The sequence below is a fragment of the Antrostomus carolinensis genome, unplaced genomic scaffold (assembly GCF_000700745.2).
Source record: "Antrostomus carolinensis isolate BGI_N321 unplaced genomic scaffold, ASM70074v2 scaffold21073, whole genome shotgun sequence".
In the NCBI taxonomy this organism is placed as follows: Eukaryota; Metazoa; Chordata; class Aves; order Caprimulgiformes; family Caprimulgidae; genus Antrostomus; species Antrostomus carolinensis.
Window position 1 is genome coordinate 7,357 of NW_010303408.1, and position 19,319 is coordinate 26,675.

The following is a 19,319-nucleotide window of genomic DNA, read 5'->3' on the forward strand; positions in this document are numbered from 1 at the left end:
CTTTTATTTGAACAAAGGGCTACTTGCCAAAGAAATATGCAATCTGTGATGCTATAAACAGCAACAACCGTACCCATGCAACCTTAAATGCAATAACTGTACCTGTATCCTCACGGAACAATAATCAAAGGAAAGGGAATGAGAGAAAAGGAAAAGGAATTAGAGAGAAAGAGAAAGGAAAGGCTATCACCACTCTTGGATCCAGCAGTGTTCCGACGTTCCACGCAGATCCTCCGGTGATGGGCGCACACTGTTCCTTTGTGCTTTTTATAATCTCATCCCCACACCAGCTACACGCAGGTGCTGGGGTGGGGAGGGGGGTGGGTAGTGAACTCCTCATTTGCAGCCCTTGTTACTGTGCAGAACCTGCCCTGCATGTCCCTCCGTCACAATGTCTCAGACATCGAGACTTTAACTCCGTCCCATCCCTTCGGCAAAAGCCTCCATCACAATGTCTCAGACATCGAGACTTTAACTCTTATCAGCAAGAGAGTAACTCAGAGCTTCTCTTAACAAGGGATTCCACAGAACGACTGTGTCTCTTACAACAGAAACGTCTGAGACAAACCATTTGTTCTTTTTGTCCCTTACAGCAGCCTGGACACTGGAGGGAAGTGCATGGCCCCTCTCCCAGTCTCTCTTGCACTCTCAATGTCCACGATGTGTAAGGTTGTTATGGTAGAAGTTTCAATTTTAGACTTAAAATAGAATAAAATCATATCTATAAAATAGATAATCAAGAAAAAATTGTTAAAGCTGCTAAATAATCTCTGTAAAGTCCCAGGCCTGTTCTAATAAACTCAGTATTAGAGTTAAAAATAATGTATCATCTTTGTTGTAGTGTTTTAGCGATTGAAATTTATAACCTCGATGTTTATAGAAGCTTTAAGACTCTTTTTTTTACTGATCACTGGGATGTGACAGGGAACGTGCTGAGCCAAGTCCTTGAGACAAGGTCATTAGAGGGTCTTTTCTTTTGGGTCGGTGGTCCATGGTGGTCGCAAAAGCAACCCTCCAGCTCATTTCAAGGCTTAATGAGCATGTACAGTGAGGTAGAGTTTTATGATAATGATTTCTGAGAATTGCTTTGAATATGCGTGATTATTCAGGGAAATATAATGAATATGTATGTTTTTGTGTAATATAAACTTTACTTCGTGTGCTATAGGGCGTGCACGACAGGTGGAGCGATCCCCCATGCATCCAGCACCATAATAAAGAAGTGCTGCTTCTGAAGACTACATTGGTGTTAAGAATTTTATTGCTGATTTCAGTGACAAGATGACCCCAGAAAGTTCAGCAGAGTGTTAGAAAACCTCCCCTTACTTCCAGCAAAGCACCTTTCCTCACTGGAGGAGGAGGAAAGAAATCCACTGCTACTGGATTTCTCCTTTCAGCCCTTCCTCTTCTCCACGATGGGTACAGGGGTGAGTACTTGATTGGGGCCTCCGAGTCCCTCTGGGCTACCTGCCTCTTACTGTGGTTCACACCTGACGAGAATCCCCTCCGTGGGACCAGCCTGCAGCCCTGTTCTGCCTCAGTGGGGGCTGCCCAGTGCTGGGGGCATCTCCCTGGCCCCAAGATGGGATCTCAGGTCCCCTTCCTCCACCGCCACATCCCTGCCTTGGCACTTCTTTCCTATAGTGAAGAACTCTATTGTGTTATCAGGAACAGCTGCTTTCCAAAGTGAGTGGCACACTGTAGATGAGTCATTCTCCCATTTGCACTAAATTAGCTCTCATTTTCCATAATCATGGGTGCTGCTCTCAGATGTGCTCAGAACAGGCTCCGCTGCAGACAGCAGTGATGTTAAGAGAGGCTATTAACATCCTCATCTCTGCTGCAACTGGCCCCAAATCATGGAAAAGACCATCACTTCTTGCTCGGTTGGTCGAGCAACCACCTTTGCTTTCTGCTTCTCTGCTCACCTCGGCATGAAGAAGCAGCTTTGCAACAGCAGTCGGTTTTTAATCCAAAACCAAATGGCACCATCAGGGTGATCCATGTCTGCTTCTCTTCTCACACCCACATCAACCATCTGAAACACAGCAGCAGTGAGCTGGGATTAGATAAAGGTGTCCTGGTTTGGGCTGGAATAAAGTTAATTAATTACATGACACCAGGCCTGCTCACGACAGACGGGGTCCACCTGTCTCAGAGGGGGAAAAAGAGCCTTGCACAGGAGTTACCAGGGCTCACTGAGGGAGCTTTAAACCAGATTTGGGGGAGAAAGGGTAAAATCAGGCTTGCTAGAGATCAGCCTGGAGGTGGCACGCCAATGTTTGAGGAACAGTGTGCTAGCAAGGTCCTTTGGTCTGCCACCTCAGCGGAGGCAGGGATGGAGAGCCATGTGGCAGCAGAGACACACGGGTGGTTGATGCGTTAGAAACCATGGGAGTGCCTGACTATGGTCACGTAGGAATTGGAGCTTCTCCCCCAAAAAAGGATCAGCAGCCCAACTGAAGTGCATAAAACGGCGTGGTAAACAAAGGGGAGCTGTTGGAAGCCACTGTGCAGCAGGAAAACTGACCCAGTTGCCATCCTGGAAAGGTGGTGGGGTGACTGGCACAACTGGAGGGCTGCAGTGGAGGGCTGTAAACCCTGCAGAAGGGATGGGCAAGGAAGGAGAGGAGGTGGGGTAGCCCTGTGCATTAGGGGTGTTTCGTTTGTCAAGAGCTTGAGGATGGTGATGAAAGGGTCAAATGTATGGGTAAGAATCAGGAGGAAGGTCAACAAGGCAGACTCAATGGTCAGACTCAATGATCTTAAAAGGTTTTTTCAACCAAAATGGTTCTGATTCTACTTTTCTTCCTAGTAGCTGGTATAGTGCTGTGGTTTGGATTTAAGATGAGAATAATGCTGATTAACACAGTGATGTTTCAGTTGTTGCTAAGCCCTGTTTACATGAAGTCAAGGACCTTCAGCTTCTCATACTACGCTGCCAGTGAAGGCTGGGCGTGGAAAGAAGCTGGGAGGGGACACAGCTGGGACAGGTGACCCAGGCAAGCCAAGGGTATTCCAAACCACACGACGTCACGCCCAGTATACAAACTGGGAGCAGTTGGCCAGGGGACACCACGTTGGCTGGGCATTGGTCAGTGGGTGGTACTGTGCAGCATTGTTTTGTATATTCTATTATTATTACTTCCTCTTCCTTTTCTGTCCTCTCAAACTGTCTTTATCTCAACTCACAAGTTTTACTTTTTTTTTTCCTGTTCTCTCCCCCGTCCCACTGGGAGTGGGGAAGTAAAGTGAGCAGCTGTGTGGTGCTTAATTGCTGGTTGGGGTTAAAGCACAACAAGATAAATTAATCTCAGAATAGTGTTTCATATCAGCCTAAATCAAAGCTGTTGGCTCTGATATGCAGAAGACCAGATCCTAATGAGAATTTTGAAAAATGACAAAAAGCAGCCAGGTGAGTTCCCTGAGCAAATTCACTCTTCTGAAGACTTGAGAAGAAGGCCCAGGTTAAGTCAGAGCCTTCCAAAGTTCAACCCAGGGAAATGCAGGGTCCTGCACCTGGGGAACAGCAACTCCACACACCAGGACGTGCTGGGGGACATGTCACCCAGACAGCAGCGTGGCACAAAGGGACCTGGGGTTGCAGTAAAGGATAATAGTGTCCTGGGCAGCATTAGGAGACCATCTCCAGCAGATTAAGGGAGGTGATCCTTACCTTCTGCTCAGCACTGAAGAGTACCCCGTCCTGTGCTGGGCTCCCCAGTACAAGAGAGACATGGACATACTGGAGAGAGTCCAATGAAGGGCAACTAACATGCTGAAGAGACTGGAGCGTCCCACCTCTGAGCAGCCTGGAGCAGAGAAGGCTCAGGCAGATCTCATCCACATCTATAAATACACAAAGGGAGGGTACAGAGGACGAGCCAGACTCTTCCCAGTGGTGCCCAGGACCAGAGGCAACGGGCACACACTGAAACTCAGGAGGCTCCCTCTGAACATCAGGAAACACTTTTTTACTGTGAGGGTGACCAAGGCACAGGTTGCCCAGGGAGGCTGTGGAATTTCTATCACTGAAGTTATTTAAAAATAATCTGGACACAGTCCTGGGCACTTGTCTCTGGGTGGCCCTGCTTGAGCAAGTGGACTGGACAAGATGATCTCCAGGGGTCCCTTCCAACCTCAACCATTTTGTGATAAGAACATTCCTATTGGTTATCTGCAGCCTGTAATTCCCATGGCATTAATTATCCTCTACCCAGAAAAATGGATGTTTGTGTCACTTCCAATGAGAGCTGTCAAGAGTGGGTCATTAGGGCATTGTAAGGAGTTACCCTTACACTCCAAAACTGTGACCTAAATGCACACTACTGCCTGAAGCAAAGGCTCCTCAAAGAGAAGACTGCTCTTGACACCCCATGCTCCTCCTGTTTCACATAAGCTTTTTCTCTTTGAGGTGATACTCAGCTTTTCAGAGTCCCAGATTCCTACCACCTTGCTTAGTAAATACCTGCAATGAGACCTGCAGCTCAGGACTAGAGGAAAAATGCAGAGAAACTAGCACAAAAGTCTCTCTCCCAAGGACTGGGAATCTACAGCTATGGATTCAAACTGATCACCCTTTCTGAAGATGACACCAGCTCTGCATCAGCAGAATTCTCCCTCCTCAAGGCAAGAAGCCAGGATAAGGAAAGTGGCAGAAATATATTGTCTGTGCTGCATCTTTACACCTTTTCAACACAGAATTACAAAGCATAGAAAGAGACAGACTAAGCAAAGCGTTACTTACACACAAGTTGGGTTCTGTGTCTGTTTCTCTAGACACGTGTCTAGAGAAAGTGTAAGTAACACTTTGGTTAGTCTGTCTCTTTCTATGCTTTGTACTCTGAATGTGTGAAAAAGGGGTAAAACGGGCCATGAGCCACCAGGTCACTGCCAGAACCAACCAGACAGCAGATGACCTGCAGTTTCAAACCATGTTCTCTTGCTCCAGCCCAACCTACATCCTTCTCCCCTCACACAGACAGGAAAAAAAGACATGTTTTATTACAGCTTTTTCTACATAAATAGAAAAAAGCAGCAGTTTAAATGAGGTGAACAACAGTTGCAGCCCAGCCAGTTTCAGCAGGGTCACGTGCTGATGCCAGACAGACAAATCCAACAGACAGAAGCATCCCCATGAAGCTCTGTGTGCAGAAGAGCAGTTGAGAAAGGAACTGTTTTGCCTCTGCTCAGACCCCCCAGACATTTTAGTTAATTTTCTTGCGCTTCCGTTGGTTCCCTGATGCCTTCTGCACAGGCAAAGGGAGAGAGAGAGTGCCCAGCTTGTGGTTCTGATCGCTCTCAAGGCCCGGCAGCCCCTTTGCCTTGGAGATCTTCAACCGCATGGCCTTTGCGATGTCCATCATCCTGGAAAACACCAGACAAACACTGCATGAGTGGGGCACATGGATCTTCTGTAGCATGACACTGCACAAAACCAACAGCCTTTTGCCCCAGGGGAGAAGCCAGGAGGCACCAGCGAGCAGGATGCTCTCTGCATCTCAAGGATACCACGGAGACAGAGGCTGGAAGTATTTAAAGAGTACATGGCAGTCTTCCTGGGGAGGCTGGAACGCTACTGAGCTGTGCACCACGGCCTCAGAGAACATTATAAACCCATGATGCCTTATTCAATGGCCAGCTGACTTGAGAAAAAATAATGCTGCTCTCTCCACTCCCCTACAAAGAGAACAGGCACTATCTGTGTTCAGCTGGCAGCCCATGTTTGTGTCCCAGCACACTCATCTCCCACGCGTGGTACAAGGAATGGAAACTAGCACAGCAAGAGCATCTCCTCGTGGCCACTCAAATTCAGCATCCTCAGCTGTAAGAGGAGGGGCTTGTTTGAGACGCGCCTCTTGACCATGATCTTCACCCTACACAAGCCAGAACACATCTGGAGGCTTGTCAAACAGAGAGAAGAAAGTGCATCTGAAGGAAAGCTACCAGGAAAATAGATGTCCCAGCCTCAGCAAGGGTCCTGAGAACACACAAGTCCCAGAATCCTCCCAGCTGACTTTATTATCTTTGAAACACAAACAGATTCAATTGGGAAGGTTCTTCAGCCAAACCCTCAACCCAAGCAAGTATCATCCCATCAGGTGGCTCAGGGCTATGTGTTTCTGCTCAATTTTCCCAACAGGTCCCACCCTCCTCTCAACACCATCCTATGCCCTGTGTTCCCAGCTCCAGTACAGCAGTTAAAAACAAAACCTGGGTGTCAACTATGAAAACCAACAAGGTTTCCTTAAAAAGCTTTGTTCCAAAAAGAGAAATAAAAAAAAAAAAGAAAAAGAATGGATGGAAACCAACAGCAAACACTGCTGTTAAACCTGCTACACCCCATCAAAGATTAAAAAGCATAACTGGGGGAAAAATCAGAAGACATTGCATCAAAGCTGACTAGGGAAAACCAAGAGGTGGGTAAGGGCTCTGGTAACTTCAGTCATTACTAGATCTTGACATTACATGCCTCAGCCAGAAACCCCAGGATAGTCCACAACGTTTTTCTCTGCTGCAATGAAGGGTTTCTTTCCCCTTCTGCAGTTCCTACCCAGCTGCACGACCTCTGAGCAATCCTGTTAAGACCAAAGTGACCGAGTTCAGAAGCACAAGTCCTTGGCACCACCACTGCCTGCCGAATAGGACAGGGTGGGAGATGCTCATGGGATGGCTGAACAGTCACCAACGAGGCCACCTGATCCCTCCTCAGACTCTGTTAACAAGCTGCCTACCGAGCTGATGTCTGGCTGACTGGAACTGCTCAGTTCCTGATTTACCCTGCAGGGGCCGGAGTCAGTAGAGCGGGAGCAGCTCCCGCAGCTGGAGCAGCGGGTATCAGGCTCCGGCTGACACCTGCTGGGAGAAGCGGCTCCTGCAGCTAACAGCAGGCACATTCTTCCACGGAAAATCAAAATCCAGAGAACAACTGCCCCCAAAAGCTAACACAGCGAGGGTTGTTTGCGCTGAACCTTATTCCGCAAGCTGTTTTCTACCTGCTCACCTCCACTAACCATGATTTGGCAAATCCTTATTTCAAATACTATGGCCAACAGTTCTACCTACAACCTCTCCCTGTGGTGCTTCCTGAAAAGTCCTCAAGTCCATCAGTACTTCAGAAACAAAAACAGCCTCCTCAGTGCCAAGCCCAGAGTGGGTGAACTTCAGAGGCCTGGCATTCCTCCATGTAAACACCAACTACATGCTCACAGTGCAATTCTGAGAAAAAAAATCCCTGTTTCTAGTTTTCCTGTTGCAGTCAGCTGCAAACCTGCACTTACACCCAGACTGGTACCTAACAGGGACTGGAGCTCTGTGGGAAGAGGAACAGAGGACAGGAAGGTGAAGAGTGATGTGGTTTGTCAGGCAAGAAACAGGGCTGGGTGGCAGTGGATAGATCTTAGTCCTGGAATCTCCCCAGGCTGCCCATTTTGGTGCTGCCTGCCTCAGTTTCCTTCCCTGCAGAATAGCTCAAGAGCCTCCTGATGCACCTGGAAGACCTCTTCTGGACAAGTGCCCTGTCGAAGTTTGAGACATATAACCATCAGAGCTTCAAAATAAACCTTCAACACAGTTATAAAAGACAAGAGTCCAATTACAACAACAGGGACTCACTAGCAGGTGTCACTGCACTACCCGGGTGCCAGAGAGGCTCCAGAGCTCCCTCCCCAGGGGCTCCCTGTAGGAGGATCACAGCGTATCTCAGCAAACATGAACTTACACGTTGACTCACCTGCTTTCTTGGAGCTTCATGTCATTCTGCAGGATGGTGAGGTCTGTTTGGAAGTTGTTAATGTGCAGAGCCAGTGCAATGACATATGCTGTAATTTTAGCCTTCATTGATGCAGAGATTAAATTCTGGACCCTGCATGGCAAGAGGGTGAACACCTGAGACATGGACTGTCAGTGAACCCAAAACACAACCCCCATGAAGCGCAGACAGAAATGGACATGACTAACCTTTCCTAGAGACCAAAAAAGAGCTCAAAGCAGAGACCTCTGGTCACAGGGGGTTAACAGGCTGCTTTGTCCTCCTCACTTGGCTCTGTTTCTGCTCAGAAGTGCAGGCCCCTGGGGTTGCTTATCACTAGACAGCCTTGGCAAAAGTGCTAACTAATGGCACTTCAGTCTCTTTGCTTTCCTCTTGCAAGGGACCAGCCTGCCAAAGGGAAGCTGTTCTGAGGGCATTCAGTGTAACCACTAATGGCACCTTAAAGACACAATCCACACAAAGCAGATCTCTGGCTGGCAGTCCTCTGGGAGCATCTGACTGCTCCTCACCGGTTTGAGCCTTCAGACAAAAGCTGTCCCATTTGGACTCAAATTCTCTGCTCATGTCAGATTAACGGTGGCAGTAGAGCTGTGCAGTAGCTGAGCACTGGCATTACACCCCTTCACACAGAGGCTGCTGGCTCTCTGAGTGTGGGGATGTGGCAAGAGCGTGGGTACTGTTCACTCTTGCCTGCATTTTGGTGCTTCCACCCAACAGGACTGCTGAAAATGTTTATTTGGATTTATAACTGCCTAGTTTTAAGTGCCATCCTTCTTAAGGCTGCAGCCAAGGGCCAGCTGGTCAAAGGCATCTTCCCACAGCTGCCTGAGGCCCTCTCTGCAGTGAGACAGCACTTGGCACCACACAAGTGGCTCTGACACTGCTGGAAAGGAGAACCTTGCAGTAGCTTCCCAGCCTCTGCTCCAGTCGTGTGGTGGTGGCTTCCCGTGGCTGACCTCCACGGCAAGACCAGACCCTACCTTACTGTACAAAACTTGTCACTGCTGGCAGGACAATGCCTGGGCAAAGCTCAGGCAGAACTCTCTGGCCTGTACACACACGGGCGCAGTGGCGCGGGCGTCAGCCCAGCATGGTGCAAATTTTTACACGTAGGTTTCAATGGAGAATCCAAGTAAGTTGTCAGGTCTCGGTTCATGTAAAAGAGCCGCTGTTACACTGATTAAACTATGTGAGTATAAAAAAAACCAAAACACCATTATTTAGGCACTGTCCTGACCCACTACAAGATGGTGGAAGAGCTGACACATTAATCTGTCACCTGCCTCGGTTCACAATGAAAATGCACATGCAGACAGCTGCCTGTTTAGCTGCACTGTCGAGAGTCAGCTGCAAAGTCATCATCCATGCTGCCATCCTGCGCCTAGAAATGGCCAGGCAGATGGCTGAGCACCCCACTTGGTCATGCTAGGTAAATCCACAGGTGCAGGCTTGCTTTTGCACACGTGACCCTGCTTCTTCCAGTCATGTTTTAGACTTGCACTGTCTGAAATGAATTATCACCAGCCATGACCCAATGTTCTAGAGGGCCAGGGATGTGAAGCAAGAGAAGCTACTGTCACCTTCCATTTTGGTAGGAGGTTTCCTGTTAACGTGTCCATGGCCCTTCAAGCCAAACTCTACCATACCTCTGCCTCAAGAAGATCAAAACAAACATAGTTCCATACCTGCCATCGTTGTAGGTCAGTGAAGTGAAATTCTTCATGAGTTTCCTGCTAATAATGTGTGGACATTCAGGTTCCAGTGGATCTAGGACAGAAAGGGGTTTTGCAGTGGAATAAGAAACACATACTCTTCCTTGTACTGCCCATCTCCAGCTGTCCTAAAAGCACATTTATTACCGTGACATTCATCCCCTCTTCCCAGGAACACAGAGTACCTAAAAGAAACTTGGGCACTTGATTTCTAGGTCTCATCATTTTCCAGGTCACAGAGAGGCTTCTAACAGCTTTTATTTTCTTTACAAATGGGATCTCCCACTTCAATACTACACAATCTAAAATGCATGTATGTGTGCCTACACATACATTCCTTTTAATAGATTCCTGCCTTTTAATAGATGGTCCTGTCACAAAGTATTATTAAAACTGAAACCTCAGTAACTAATTCCTGTTAGCACCAAGACTGGTCATTTCCACATCCTCCTTGACTTAAGTCCTACAGGGTGACTCCTCTGTCTCCAGCAAGGCAGGAAGATATTCACAGACAGGCTTGCTACTTCCTCCCCCATCACATCCCTGCCATTAAAAATGCTAACAATGACATCTTCAGCACTGACAAGGAGACTCGGATGCACAAGTTCTATGGAAGATGGAAAGTCTTGAAAATCTCAACCAAAATATTTTGTGCAGTGCTTTCAGAAACAGCAATTCCTGACATTTTAAAAAAAAAGATCCTGAACACAAGAGAGGTGTGATCCACACACTGAGCTAACAAGCAGTGGATGGTGAAAACGTTCTCAAATGCACAAAAAGAGATATAAAGGATGCATTCATTGTGTAATGTATGCATCTTCCACATGGAACGTGGAGGCTGGATGAGGGAGAGAGCTGATAGTTTCCAGCCTCTTGGCTTAGGACTGAAGTGTGAAAACATAAAACATGTTTGTAAGTAAAGAACTATTGAAAAACTAGAAAGAATCTCAAAATTTCCAGTCTAAGCTACTTTGTCTCCTACCAAGAGGATCTCACAGTGCCATCCTGATGCAGTTACAAAGGGTCTGAAAAGGATTAGACATACACCTCACAGGAGATGCAGATCTCACAACCCTCAACAACACAGAGATCTTCAACCTCAGCATGGAACCGGCTGAAAGCAACTGCTGCAGCCAGCTGCTTGATCACAGCTCGTTCCGGGCAGCTTTACTGTTTTCTGCTGCAGTAATTACAAACCAAGTCTCAGCAGGTAGCTTAAAAGTGGAGAAGCTGAAAACTCTTACACTTCTTCTTGATCACTTTCAAGTAGCTGAACTTAATGAGGGTGTCCAGAAACCAGAGGCATCGGGCTTTGTGATCTCTCCTCTTCTCATCAGCAGGCAGGAACTTCAGCTCCTCTAAAACAAAGGAGCAATGGCTGAAGGAGAAAGAGGGAGAAGATGAGACTCAAAGAACCACAAACCAGTTTGCATCATCAGGAGGACAGGACAGACCTGCAATTTCAACATTCAGCTGTTTCAGAAGAGCTCTCTGTACACCTATAAAGGACAGCCCAGGAGGCTGCTGTGTGAGCACGGTTTCCTGCCAATGCCCACCATGTTCAGGCAGTCCCTTTCAGTGTGCAGCTACTAAGAAGGGCCCTGCACTGCAGAAACTGCAGGCTCTCAACACAGCACACAGACAGAGGAAGCACAGTGACTGAGGTGCAGTCTGTGCTTTTTCTGCTCACTTCAGCCCCTCAGCACAAGAGCTTAACAGCTCTAAGTGTACATCCATGTCAGCTTGCCAAGCCACAGAAACCTCCACAGCAAGTCAGTACTTGGCTGGGACAGTGCCCAGCCCCAGGCACACTGTGCTCAGCACAGCTCTCTGGTCTTTCTTCCAGGCACCTGCCTTCAGACCCCACTTTGGATTTCTCCACTCTCTTCCTCTGTGATCAATTCCCCAGACGGCAGCCATGCTGCTGTGCACACAACTTCCTCATCTATAAAACTATTCCCCACACTCCCCAAGGTAGGTGGGGCTCAGCCATGCTTGGATCAAATATCCTCCCTCAGCACTGAAAAGATCAGCCTGGGTATCATGGAGCTGGCAGCAGCAGCCATCCTGCCCCGTAGAAAAACTACACTTTCCCAGGGCCCACCTCCACTACCACAGGGCTGTTTGCAGCAGCATTACCTTTTCTCTTCTGTCTTCTTGGTGATTTCTTCTGGAGTGATGTTAACAAAGACTGCTGCTGGAACCCGCAATGCTTCATACTCTGCTGGGGATAGAACTGGAAGGATTTTAAAGAAAAGAACAAGCATGCCTTTGCTTTCCCTTCTGGTCTGAACAGCCCACAGGGAGACAAGCTCTAGCCACTCTTGCTCTAGGAGGTGTGGGGCAGAGAAGGAGGAAAGGAAATTATAAATAAGCAGGGCACAATGACAAGACTAGGAAGCTGGCCTCTTAAGGTCTCTATAGGACTGTGGTTCAGCCAGAAGTCACTGCTCCTGCATGGCTGACCTCATTACTATTCCCAGAGGGACAAGTAATGTGTGCCTGCCAATAGGGACACACAGCATCATGCTCTCTGTAGGAAAGAGGCAGGGTATGGGACTTGCAGGCCCAAAAACCTCAACACAGCATGCCCCTGCTCTCAGCTTTTGGCTTGTGAGGGGAGAAGGCTCGGCTCATTCACGTGCCTGGCAGCACTCACTGCCACGTGCCAGACCAATGATATCAAGGCTCACAGGTGTGAGAAACTGCTCTGCCACAGAAAAAAGATACTGTCCTCAAACTTATAAATGTTTTCTGGTTTGTCAGCATCCTCGTTACATGGTGGGAGGAAGATGGAGATGTTCTGTACATCATCTTGGGCCACATCCTGGATCAAAGCTTTGGAGGGAAGCAGGAAAGAAGACAGTATTTGGATCATGCAAACAAAACCACAGAGAACGTGACCACAATCCCAATCCTTCTTTTAAACACAAGTCTACTCAGTGTTGATTCTTGGGCCAACACCAGTTTAGTCACAGCTGAGTTTTACAGGTTTATCTCACCTGGGACAGTAGTAAGGAAAAGGCTACAGCTTGTCCCTGTTTTGTTTTGTTACTGCCACATGTAGGTGTTGACTGTACAGAAAGCGTTCCAGCAGGCACAGAAAGGCCAAGAGCTCCTGATATGCCTGCTATGTATTGCACATGAGCGGTTTTAGACTGGTGTCATCATTCCTATCAAGAACTTTCTCCTCCTTAAAATTTAGAAAAGCCACTCCAGCCTAGAGAAAAATCTAAGAAAGAAGTGCACTGAGACAAACAACAGCACTGGTTGCTGCTGCTGCACCTCTTGCCTGCAAAGTGGGCAAAATATGGTTTTGGCAGCCTGGGTTCCACTGGACATCCATTTGGCACATGGCAGCTCCGAGAGCACAGTCAATATCCAACCTGGAACGCAAGGGATGAGAGCAGACGGGTTCTACTGTCAGCAGACATCTCTCCCATTCAGAGCCAATGAGACTCAGAATCCCAGAAGTGCTGGTGGAAAGGAGCTCTGGAGGTCTGTCCAGCCTCCTGCTCAGAGTACAACTGTCTACAGCACTGGATCAGGGCAGCCCTGGCTTTGTCCTGCCAAAGCTTGGAAACCTCCCCAAGGATGGTGACTCCACACCTCTCTGTGACCTGTTCTAGTGCTGCACCACCCTCCAGAGCAAGGTTTCCCACGTGGACCTCCCAAGGTCCAGGGACCACTGCATCTTGTTCTGTCAGCCCTTGTTGGCACTGCTGAGAAGGGTTTGGCTCTGACTGCCTTTCTGGTAGCTGTGAGCTGCTGTTAGATCCTCCTTGGCCTCCTGCTTGCCAGACTAACCAAGCTCAGCTCCCTCTGCCTGTCCTTGTCAGCTGGGTGCTCCAGGCCCCTGCCTGTTCTTGTTGCCCTGGCAGGACTCCTCTGTCATTTACTCCACCTCCTTTTTGACAAGGGCAAAGGCACAGGGGGGTGGCACAGGCTGGACAACATAATACAGGCACAGCCTCACCAGCACTCAGCAGTGGGGTTATCAACTCTCCTTGAAACATCACCTCAGTATGATGCTTTGGAGAGTGAACTTTCCCTGCAGCAGTGACAATAATTAGGGCCACAGCAGACTCCTCTTTGCTGCAGGCTCCTCCACAGCAGAGACCTAAGTCCATCAGCCTGGCTTACAACAGCACTGCGATGGCACTTGATGGGGCTGTGACCTGGTTTAGGGCACGGACCATTTTCCCTAGACATGCCACTCTGAAGCCAGGGCACAGTTCACCTTAAGGAATGGTCAGCGCCTCAGTTGAGGACAGGTGCCTGTAGTGCCTTTACCAGTAAACTGATATCCAGGGACTCCCAAAAGAGCTCCCAGCAATAAGCAAGGATAGAAGACAGGGCAGTGACGCAATTCCCACACCAAGTCTAGTGGGATCAGAAGGACACAGCTCCTTTTCCATCAGGAACACCTGCAGGTTCCTCCACATGTGTCCTTCTGAGCTGTTAGACCAGCTGCTTCCTTAGTCACTTGAAGAAAAAGCCTTTCTTCTTCCCACCATACTTGGCAAGGAACAGACAGAAAAAGGCACTTCTGATTGCCTTCATTAAAGGCTGAGACCATACTCTTACCTGTTACTCCCTTTGCATCTATAACACTCGCGGCTGCTTTTGTCACAGCGTTATTCAGAATATCACTGCCCACTGCATTCATTCGCCGGGAGTTCAGAGCTCGCTTCTGCTTACTGGTACCAAAGGCCTCAATGCACAAATCCATCTGTGCAAGAGAAAAGCAAATTAAAACACACTGCTGAACTAAAGATACTCTGCACCTAAGAGGAAAACATAGTTAACCACTTGTCCCACATCAACATTCTCTAAGAAAACTTCAAACATTTCACTGGACAAGACCCAAAGATATGACAAGCACTGACCTGCAAGTGAAGTAAGTGGGATTGTAACCAAGTCTGAAATAATAATGAAAGTACTGCCAAGTTAGGCACTAATAATGTGCTGTCTCACAGACCCTCAAGGCAGTGAGAGTGCTGAACCCACACAGGTTTACCCAGCAGTAAGCCCAACATCACAGTCTCAAACAAGTATCATCTGCCACTGTTAGCTGGATCATCACAGCAGAATATGATATGGGGTTTAAACTTTACCTTCTCCCTGTAGGATTTATTCTGATAATCCTTTGTGTCATCAGGTATTAAGTTATCTATAAAAGAACAAAAGTTAGTATGCTTGGCTTGCAGCAGCCAGGACAACATACATATTCGGTATTCCTTTAGCTCTAATCCATTCCTGAAGGACTTGGCAGAACACTTCAAGATCTCCTCCATGTACCTAGAAAGACAAGCAGGCCAACTTCTGCTGTAGCACCAGTGAGTGTATTGCACAGGCTGCAGCAATACCCAGGTCCTGCTGCACAGGGGAAACATAAGCTCCCAAAAGACCATATTTGGGTTATCCTCCTGGGTTCAGTAACAAAAACCAGTTCTACTGAAGAAAAACTCTTCTGCTTTTCAGTGACGCAGCCCCTTGACCTGACAACTTCCAGGCTTCCCTCAGCAGAGCACACCAAGATAAGGCTGCACTTACTCTAAACAGCAACAACTTTGTCACTGACTCCAGCACTTCCACCCTCCCACCCGTAATGCTCCCTACCCTAAATTTCACCTTGCTTCCTTCTCTCTCCGTTTTTTACATCACACAGTGCCTTAGAAGGAGAGTATATTGTATCCTCCTTCCTTCATGCTGAGGGAATAAGGCAGAACTGAGGAAGAACGAGCAGCCAGGGAGACAGAGAGCACTGCTGTCAGCAGCCAAGCCGTCAACAGCTGAATGCCTACGTAGGTCTCACATGCTGTGACACACAGTATCTTCCTACCTGACAGCAAGGGCTGCATGTTGAATATTTCAGCATTATAGACTTCCATTTGCCCAGAGTCCTTGTCTAACACACCAACAAAATACCTGGGAAGAACAGAGGCAAGTGAGTAGTGAGAAACAGTCCAGTGGAAGTGATGGTTTAAAATACACAGTGCAGAGACATGTGTATTCCCCATCCCCTGACAGTTCTTTTGCCTTGCAAATACAACTTTTCCAAGCACATTCAGAGTGTCACAATGAAACAAGTTACCTCCAAGGCATGCACTATATATATACAGATATATAGTGTTGCTCTAAGTAAATGTTGAAATTTTGAAACAACTACATTAGCTCCAAAATGCACAAAGTCCAGGTGCCAGAGTACAAGCTGCTGTTCTTTTTTTAAGTGCCAAGACCCTTGATTACTCAGTGCTTCTATGCAGTTTCCCAAGTTTTTAAAACTTGGGTTCCCTGTGGCCAGTTCTCTGCTTAGTACAAGTCACTTTAACTTCTCAGAGCTTCTCAGAAATGTGACTTTGCTGCCTCCACAACAGGGTAAGTTCTCTTAGGTAAATTCCTTGTCATCCCACATCTCAGAGGGGCAAACACAAACGATTTGTGCTGCTCCTCACCAGGCTGCATGACCCACCAGGAACAGGATGTATGTCACCCTTGGCTGAAGCTGAACAGGGTATCAACTGCACCAGTTTCCTCTCCAGCCAGAAGAGTTGATTCCATGTGGTCCTTTCTGACTGGTGCCTGAACTTGCTCTGCTCCAGAACACGTTTTCCTAAAACTCAGGACACCCCACTTGCACAACAGGCTGCTTGCTGCAGTGGGAGCAAAGCTCCACGCAACCGCTCTCGGAGGAGCTGCCCAAGCACAGTGGGAATCACAGCACCCCACGGGCCAGAAAGGATCTCTGGGTAGTGCCTGCTGTCCCAGGAAGCCCAGAGGTTTGGCAGACTCATTGACTTTCCACTCAGAATAAACTGTGCTGTTTGTTCAGGGGTGGTTTCTGCTCCCTGTAACACCCACATTAGCAGCTGTGAGTGCACAGTTTTAGGCTGACAGCTGCCAAGAGCTACAGGAACACACCCAGTTGAGGAAATCCTCGTGCATGCAGATGTGGGAGGAAAGGGACAGAAGGATGGAGTGGGAAAACTTGAAAGAAAAGCAAGAAATTACTTAATTGATTCTTGCCTGCATCTCTGGAGATCCTGATGCATGTGCAGACCTAATGCACAGCTAACACCTGAAGCTGAATGTGTATCAGCAGTTAGCTTGCCTTGTTAGCTTCCATAGCTCAGGATCTCCAGAGCTGCAGGCAAGAACCACTTAAGCCACTAAAACCATCTTTCAATTAGCAATGTGAAGTGTTCAGAGGTAAGAGCGCTAAATCTGCCTAGAAATAACACTGCACTGATCCCTGTATCATACTTCTTCATTAAACTAAATGTATCTCTCCCAAATCAAGAAAAAAAAAGCCCCTTAGTGCCTTTTTTCAGCTACAACATCTTAAATGGAACACTGTTACACCTGAAGGTCCAGCTCTCCTGGTTCTACTTCTCAGAAGGAAGAACAAAGATTACTATTAGCATGTTTTGACAGACTGTTTGCAGAGGTGAAAACAGTTCCTTTTACAGAATTACAGAACAGCACAGAATTTCAGAGTATTTCAGTTGGAATGAACCTACAATGATCATCTAGTCCAAGTGCCTGACCAGTTCAGGGCAGACCAAAAGTTAAGGCACATTATCGAGGGCATTGTCCAAATGCCTTTTAAACACCTGACAGGCCTGGGGCATCCACCACCTCTAGGAAGCCTGTTCCAGTGTTTGACCACCCTCTTGGTAAAGGAATGCTTCCTAATGTCAAGTCTCTTACTCAGACCACCAAGGCACTAACAGCTGAAAGCACCATTTCTTCCTAACAGTTTTACACAACTCAGTTTGCTCTTCACTCCCTCTCATCCCACCTGTACTTTAGTCAGACATGGTCATTGCAGCCCAACTAGAGAAGAGATGAGCTCTGTCAGCAAACCACATGGGGCAGCTGGAGTGGATCTGTGGAACAGAGCACTTGGTACCAAGAGCCTGACACGCACATTGCATCCACTTCAGCGCTGGGTAAGCTGGTAGGAGCAGTAACATGCATCAAAGGAGAAAAGAAACACCTTTGGGTACAGCGAGGCAAGGTTATTTCACATTGGCTCTACCCATTTGGTGATTCTCCTATGATAGAATGAGAAAGTCCAAACATACAGAACACTCCTTAGGAGGCCAGTGGGAGCTGCCCTACTGGTCACATCCTAAACCAGGACATGTAGACGCTGGTGATTTCACCGACGCTTCCTCCTGCAGCACGTGGCACACACAGATTATCAGTTCACACAGCAGCATTCTGCTGTGTCCCTGGAGTTCAACGGCGACTAATGACTCAGGGGTTTCCTGGGCAGCAGAAGATCATCTTGGCAGTCTCTTAATCTTGATTTCTCAGTTTCTCAATAACTAATCACAAGAGAGACCTGGGTCTGTTAGAACAAGTCCAGAGGAGGCCACGAGGATGATGCGAGGGCTGGAGCAGCTCTGCTGTGAGGACAGGCTGAGAGAGTTGGGGCTGTTCAGCCTGGAGAAGAGAAGGCTCCAGGGAGATCTTATAGTGGCCTCCCAGTACCTGAAGGGGCTACAAGAAAGCTGGGGATGGACTTTTCATAAGGACAGTTAGAGACAGAACAAGGGGAAATGGGTTTAAACTGAAAGAGGGGAGGTTTAGATGAGATATTAGGAAGAAGTTCTTCACTGTGAGGGTGGTGAGACAGTGTCCCAGGTTGCCCAGAGAAGCTGTGGCTGCTCCTCCCTGGAAGTGTTTGTGGCCAGGTTGGATGAGGCTTTGAGCAACCTGGTCTAGTGGAAGGTGTCCCTGCTGCTGGCAGGGGGGTTGGGACTGGATGAGCTTTAAGGTCCCTTCCAACCCAGACCAGTCTGGGATTCTGTGATTCTAACTAAGCTGCTGTTCCTAGGTTTCAGCTACGTCAAATCACATCCTCACCCTTTCCTTCACAAGGCCCTTTCAAATACACTCTATTTGTATGTAACATCACAACTCCCCAAGGGACATAACACGCACAAACATGACAGCTGCCAGGTGCTAGAGTCTCCTGTCAAAACCCTTTTGATTCAAATCACAGCCTCAGTGGGAACTTCTGAGACAGCCTGAAGAAAGGCTACCAGGCACTTTGTACCTGAGCAATTCCTCTGCTCCCATCTCTGTGTTCCTGCCCCCACTTTGCCAGCAGCACGTACCTGCACAGGGAGTTACATTTCAGAACTCCGCTGCCGAAGTTGTTTCCCACATATGAAAGCCTCTCAGTTTCTGAGACCTGAAAAACAAAGAAAAATTACTTGAACACTGGGCTGTAAAAAAACCTCCTCTGCATCAGCTTTATTTTCCCTGGTGCCACAGAGCTCTGTGTTCCCAGGCATCGCACACCAGCCATGCACAGGCAAACTTCATTTTGCCCATTTTGGGCATGCTTTGCATCAGGTCAAAATCTGTAAAAGATGGGCAATATCTCTTGAAGCTGAAACTTGATCATGTACCTATGATACATAATTCTACCTCAGCTTTCACTGGGCCAGAAGATGGGGAGCCACTGCAAAGACATAATGGAAATCATAATTCAGAGTTTATCAGTGTAGCAAACTTGGGTGTCACCACAGTTAAAACCCCTGCTGACCATCACACTTTAATCCAGAAGCAACAATTTGCAAAAGAAACAGGGTTTATTCACAAAGTCACTAGTGAAGAGAGATCAGGCCTCTCTGACAGTCAATTTAAGACACTACTCCCAGTGCTTTTTCACACTGTTGCTCAAAGCTTCCAGCCAGGACAAGCCTCACAGACACCCGCCTGGGCCAAGGACACACACTGGGCAGAGCCATGGCACAGGTAAGGGGAACTCATAAGTTTAAAATGCAGTTTTCAGTGATCCATTTAAAGCCCCAGTT

General features: G+C 47.7%; 1 protein-coding gene across 1 annotated transcript; it reads right to left on the reverse strand.

The window, feature by feature from the left end:
- Positions 1 to 5,115: 5,115 nt before the first annotated feature.
- Positions 5,116 to 18,691, reverse strand: POLR1E (RNA polymerase I subunit E; the record flags this gene model as incomplete). The annotated part of the gene is made up of 10 exons (XM_010164090.1): positions 5,116 to 5,367; positions 7,733 to 7,864; positions 9,457 to 9,538; positions 10,728 to 10,861; positions 11,623 to 11,719; positions 12,214 to 12,321; positions 14,071 to 14,215; positions 14,601 to 14,656; positions 15,329 to 15,414; positions 18,615 to 18,691. Coding segments are annotated over 10 exons (1,077 nt in total), but the record flags the coding sequence as incomplete, so codon positions are not given.
- Between the last annotated feature and the right edge of the window lie 628 nt (positions 18,692 to 19,319).